The sequence below is a fragment of the Carcharodon carcharias genome (assembly GCF_017639515.1).
Source record: "Carcharodon carcharias isolate sCarCar2 chromosome 29 unlocalized genomic scaffold, sCarCar2.pri SUPER_29_unloc_3, whole genome shotgun sequence".
Taxonomy (NCBI): domain Eukaryota; kingdom Metazoa; phylum Chordata; class Chondrichthyes; order Lamniformes; family Lamnidae; genus Carcharodon; species Carcharodon carcharias.
The window spans coordinates 661,167-667,653 of record NW_024470676.1 but is presented as its reverse complement, the minus strand read 5'-3'; the positions used below and the strand labels follow the sequence as shown (position 1 = coordinate 667,653).

General features: G+C 54.5%; 1 protein-coding gene across 1 annotated transcript in view; it reads left to right on the top strand.

The window, feature by feature from the left end:
- Positions 1–206: 206 nt before the first annotated feature.
- The window catches only part of vsig10l (V-set and immunoglobulin domain containing 10 like), a 30,785-nt gene continuing 24,504 nt past the window's right edge, over positions 207–6,487 (top strand). The window contains exons 1-2 of the mRNA XM_041181247.1: positions 207–457; positions 4,963–5,286. Coding sequence (XP_041037181.1) covers positions 415–457; positions 4,963–5,286 — 367 coding nt within the window. The 5' untranslated portion in view covers positions 207–414. The remainder of the gene's footprint in view (positions 458–4,962; positions 5,287–6,487) is intronic.

The following is a 6,487-nucleotide window of genomic DNA, read 5'->3' as shown; positions in this document are numbered from 1 at the left end:
TGTGTGTGTGTGTGTGTGTGTGTTTGTGTGTGTTTGTGTGTGTGTGTGCGCGCGCCCGTGAGTATGTGTGAGCACCTGTGACTGCTTTTGTTGAATCTGGTTCCCTCCCTCTCTGCCTGCCCGTGCTGGTTTATCCAGTTGAGCTGTTGAGCTCACCCTGACCCTCCCAGTTCCCTCTTTGTCTAAATGTCAAAGGTTGTGTCAGAAATGAAAGTGGATGGGAGAGCAGTATACAGGGGCGTGGGGCAAAGTTCCTCAGGACGTAGGAATGAGCCTCTCCTTACCTCTGGCATAACAGGTGCAAGCTGCAGTCAGAGAGCAACCGTCCGTGTGAGTTCCTGGGCCATGAGAGGGAGAGATTGATCCGAATTCGAGGCAGGAACTGACGTGAAGTGGGGACAGGAGGCTTGGACGATGCACACAGGTATTGGTCTGCTCTGGGCAGGCCTACTGTCAGGTGAGAACCACCTAGAGACGGAGCTAATCTGAAACTCGGCCACTGTGCACTGACAAACAACAGCAGCGAGAGTTCCGGCTTTAATTCTCTCAGCCAGACTCTAAACGTGCCAATAAACGGGAGGCAGGGAATTCTCCCGGGTGCTAATCTGTCTTAGAAAGGCAAAATACTGCCCATGTTGGATGTCTGAAATAAAAACTGCAATTACTGGAAACGTTCAGCGTCTCAGTGGAGAGAGAAACAGAGTTAATGTTTCAGCTCGATGACCTTTCACGAGACCTGCAGTTTCCAGATCCCAATCGAAACTCTTTACCCCAGTGACGGACACCATCCCTCTCCCAGGCAGCAGTTCCTACAACCCTCCCTATCTCTGTAACCTCCTCCAACCCCTACAACCCTCCGTATCTCTGTAACCTCCTCCAGCCCCTACAACCCTCCCTATCTCTGTAACCTCCTCGAGCCCCTACAACCCTCCCTATCTCTGTAACCTCCTCCAGTCCGTACAACCCTCACTATCTCTGTAACCTCCTCCAGCCCCTACAAGCCTCCCTATCTCTGTAACCTCCTCCAGCCCCTACAACCCTCCCTATCTCTGTAACCTCCTCCAGCACCTACAACCCTCACTATCTCTGTAACCTCCTCCAGCCCCTACAACCCTCCCTATCTCTGTAACCTCCTCCAGCCCCTACAACCCTCCCTATCTCTGTAACCTCCTCCACCCCTACAACCCTCCCTATCTCTGTAACCTCCTCCAGCCCCTACAACCCTCCCTATCTCTGTAAACTCCTCCAGCACCTACAACCCTCCCTATCTCTGTAACCTCCTCCAGCCCCTACAGCCCTCCCTATCTCTGTAACCTCCTCCAGCCCCTACAACACTCCCTATCCCTGTAACCTCCTCCAGCCCCTTCAACCCTCCCTATCCCTGTAACCTCCTCCAGCCCCTACAACCCTCCCATCTCTGTAACCTCCTCCAGCCCCCACAACTCTCCCTATCTCTGTAACTTCCTCCAGCCCCTACAACCCTCCCTATCTCTGTAACTTCCTCCAGCCCCTACAACCGTCCCTATCTCTGTAACCTCCTCCAGAACCTACAACCCTCCCTATCTCTGTAACCTCCTCCAGCCCCTCCAACCCTCCCTATCTCTGTAACCTCCTCCAGCCCCTACAACCCTCCCTATCTCTGTAACCTCCTCCAGCCCCTACAACACTCCCTATCCCTGTAACTTCCTCCAGCCCCTACAACACTCCCTATCCATGTAACCTCCTCCAGCCCCTACAACCCTCCCTATCCCTGTAACCTCCTCCAGCCCCTACAACCCTCCCTATCTCTGTAACCTCCTCCAGCCCCCACAACTCTCCCTATCTCTGTAACCTCCTCCAGCCCCTACAACCCTCCCTATCTCTGTAACCTCCTCCAGCACCTACAACCCTCCCTATCTCTGTAACCTCCTCCAGCCCCTACAGCCCTCCCTATCTCTGTAACCTCCTCCAGCCCCTACAACACTCCCTATCCCTGTAACCTCCTCCAGCCCCTTCAACCCTCCCTATCCCTGTAACCTCCTCCAGCCCCTACAACCCTCCCATCTCTGTAACCTCCTCCAGCCCCCACAACTCTCCCTATCTCTGTAACCTCCTCCAGCCCATACAACCCTCCCTATCTCTGTAACTTCCTCCAGCCCCTACAACCGTCCCTATCTCTGTAACCTCCTCCAGAACCTACAACCCTCCCTATCTCTGTAACCTCCTCCAGCCCCTCCAACCCTCCCTATCTCTGTAACCTCCTCCAGCCCCTACAACCCTCCCTATCTCTGTAACCTCCTCCAGCCCCTACAACACTCCCTATCCCTGTAACTTCCTCCAGCCCCTACAACACTCCCTATCCATGTAACCTCCTCCAGCCCCTACAACCCTCCCTATCCCTGTAACCTCCTCCAGCCCCTACAACCCTCCCTATCTCTGTAACCTCCTCCAGCCCCCACAACTCTCCCTATCTCTGTAACCTCCTCCAGCCCCTACAACCCTCCCTATCTCTGTAACCTCCTCCAGCCCCTACAACCCTCCCTATCTCTGTAACCTCCTCCAGCCCCTACAACCCTCCATATCTCTGTAACCTCCTCCAGCCCCTACAACCCTCCCTATCTCTGTAACCTCCTCCAGAACCTACAACCCTCCCAATCTCTGTAACCTCCTCCAGCCCCTACAACCCTCCCTATCTCTGTAGCCTCCTCCAGGCCCTACAACCCTCCCTATCTCTGTAACCTCCTCCAGCCTCTACAACCCTCCCTATCTCTGTAACCTCCTCCAGCCCCTACAACCCTCCCTATCTCTGTAACCTCCTCCAGTCCCTACGACCCTCCCTATCTCTGTAGCCTCCTCCAGGCCCTACAACCCTCCCTATCTCTGTAACCTCCTCCAGGCCCTACAATCCTCCGAGATCTCTGCGCTCCTCCAATTCCGGCCTCTTGCCCATCCCCCGATTCCCATCGCTCCACCATTGGCGGCCGTGCCTTCAGCTGCCTGGGGGCCCCGAGCTATGGAATTTCCATCTTAAAGCTCTCCACCTCCCTCTCGCGCTCTCTCTCTCTCTCTCCACCTCTACCTATCTCTCTCTGTCTATCTCTCTCTCTCCCTCTCCGCCCCTCTCTCTCCTCCTCTCTGCCTCTCTCTCTCTCCGCCTCTATCTCTCTCTGTCTCTCTCTCTCTCTTTCTCTCTCTCTCCGTCCCTCCTCCTTTAAGACACATTTTAAAAACCGAGCTCATTGACTGAGCTTATGGCTGCCTGTCCCTGATAGCTCTTGACGTGGTTGGGGCTCAAATTTTGTTGCACTACAGCCTTGGAGACCTTTCGTTCCACTGCGGGAGTAGGGGGGGGGGGGGGGGGGGGGGTGTCATATAAATATTGGTGGTGGTGCTGGATGCTTTGTGAGACCCTGTTCACCCAGGATGTGGCGTGTGAGGGTTTGAGGGAAGGTATGGGGATAGGGATCCCAGCTCATTCGGTGTCGATGGTTACAATATCCCAGCAGTGACCAAGCCTCGGTGTGGGAGCCTCGGTGAACAAGCTGAAACAGAAACCATTTCACGTCCTGTCAGAGGACCCTGAACTCACCCTCCCAGCGAACGCGCTCCTGCATCGCATCAGCACCAGGAGAGACAGACTTGCATTTGCCTAGCGCCTTTCCCCAATCTCAGGCCGTCCCAAGGCGTTTCACCAGCCAGTGAAGGGCATTTTTTTTTTGAAGTGTGGTCACTGTTGTGATGTAGAAGACGCAGCAGCCCATGTGCGCACAGCAAGATCCCACAAACAGCACTTTTTTATTGTCGTTGGCATCTTTTGATGATCTGCTTCTATCACTGCTTGTTTGTCCCTACAACCACACCAACCCCCTCCACCTCTCTGTCTCTCTATCTCTCCGCCCCCCACACACACACCTTAAACCAGCTGATATTTCAGCTCTTTCCTGGACTCGAACTCAAGTTCTGTTGAAGGGTCATGAGGACTCGAAACGTCAACTCTTTTCTTCTCCGCCGATGCTGCCAGACCTGCTGAGTTTTTCCAGGTAATTCTGTTTTTGTTTTGGATTTCCAGCATCCGCAGTTTTTTTGGTTTTAACTTTTTTAGTGATGTTGGTTGAGGGGAAAATATTGGCCCCAGGACACCGGGGAGACCTTCCCCACACCGCCACCCGCCCCCCCCCCTCCCCCCCCCCTCTTCCTCCAAACAGTGGCTGCGGGATCTTTCACACCCCCCCGAGAGGGCAGACAGGGGCCTGGGTTTAATGTCTCATCCAAAAGCCAAGGTTTCTGACAGTGCAGCACTCCCTCAATACTGACCCTCTGACAGTGCAGAACTCCCTCAGTACTGACCATCTGACAGTGCAGCACTCCCTCAGTACTGACCCTCCGACAGCGCAGCACTCCCTCAGTACTGACACTCTGACAGTGCAGCACTCCCTCAGTACTGACCCTCTGACAGTGTAGCACTCCCTCAGTACTGACCCTCTGACAGCGCAGCACTCCCTCAGTACTGACCCTCCGACAGTGCAGCACTCCCTCAGTAGTGACCCCCTGACAGTGCAGCGCTCCCTCAGTACTGACCCTCCGACAGTGCAGCACTCCCTCAGTACTGACCCTCTGACAGTGCAGCACTCCCTCAGTACTGACCCTCTGACAGTGCAGCGCTCCCTCAGTACTGACCCTCTGACAGTGCAGCACTCCCTCAGTACTGACCCACTGACAGCGCAGCACTCCCTCAGTACTGACCCTCTGACAGTGCAGCACTCCCTCAGTACTGACCCTCTGACAGTGCAGCACTCCCTCAGTACTGACCCTCTGACAGTGCAGCACTCCCTCAGTACTGACCCTCTGACAGTGCAGCACTCCTTCAGTACTGACCCTCTGACAGTGCAGCACTCCCCAAGTACTGACCCTCTGACAGTGCAGCACTCCCTCAGTCCCGCGGACCCAATCGTACAAACTTTCACCTCTCACCTTTCACCCCAGGCCTGGCGGAGTGTATCGAGATCCAAGCTAACAGCCCAGTGAGGGCTGTCGTGGGAGACATCACGAGCCTGGAGGTTGTTTACAAAAGCATTCACCCCCCCCATGTCGACTGGGCCCGGGGTAAGACCTTTGCCAGTTGGAAGGTGGGTCAGAGCACATCGTTAGACGTGTCCCTGGCTTTCAAGGGTCGGCTGAGGGTTAACACCAGCTCGGCGTCGATTGAACTCCTTAACACAACTCTCTCCGACAATGGGACTTACGTTGTCTCCTTAACTGCGGTGGACGAGGAGCCGAGCAGCAGGACCGTCACGCTCCGAGTGTATGGTGAGTAGCTAGGCTCCGCGAAACCTCAACCCGAATTTTGCTGTTCGAATCATTGTTTTGGCGGCCGAATCATTTCGGAAGGAATCACGGGTTTGGGCCCGGCTCGATCGACCGGTGTCCGATTCTGACCCACTAGCCCACTTTGGGGAAGAAGGTGCAGGCCTTGGAGGGAGACCGTGAAGGAGAATTGACTGGTAAACTCCCAGGGATGAGGGGGGGCTTAAGAACGTTCGAACACGTGAATTAGGATCAGGGGGAGGCCACTCAGCCCCTTCGAGCTGCTCCTGCCACTCAATAAGATCATGGCTGACCTCCCTTCCACCACCAAACTCCACTTTCCCCCCCTTAACTCCCAATAAACCTTGTCTCCCTTGTTGGTCAAGAACCTATCTACCTCTGCCTTAAAAATAGTCAATGACCCATCCTCCACCGCTCTCTAGGGAAGAGAATTCCGCAGACTCATGACCCTCTCAGAGAAAAAAAATTCTCACCTCTGTTTGAACTGGGAGGGCTCTTACTTTGGTACTGTGCCCCCCGCCCCCTCTCCTAGGTCTGACCTCTCCCACTAGGGGAAACATCCCTTTAGCATCCGCACTGTCAAGTCCCCTCAGGATCTGATATGTCTCAATAAGATCGCACCCCCCTCATTCGTCTAAACTCCAGTGGATACAGGCCCAACCTGCTCAACCTTTCCATCATAAGATAAGCCCCCCCCCCACCACCCACTCCCCTCATGCCCGGTATTAGTCAAGTGAACCTTCCCTGAACTGCTTCCAACGCAATTATATCTCTTCTCAAATAAGGGGACCAAGATTGCACATCGTACTCCAGATGTGGCCTCACCTACGCCAAGTCCATGTGGAGTGACTGGGAGAAGCTGGGATTGTTCTCCTTACAGCGGAGAAGGTTAAGGGGGAGATTGAATCGAGGCGTTCAGAATCATGAGGGGGTTTGGATAGAGTCAATGAGGAGAAAGTGTTTCCAGTGGCAGGAGGGTCGGTAACCAGAGGGACTCAGATTGAAGAGAATCAGGAAAAGAACCAGAGGGGGAGATGAGGAGGATTTTTGTTCTGACACAGCGAGTTGTTGTGATCTGGAAGGTGCTGCCTGAAAGGGCGGTGGAAGCAGATTCAATAGGAACTTTCCAAAGGGGGGATTGGATAAATACTTGAGGGGGGAAAATGTTGCAGGTCTATCAGGG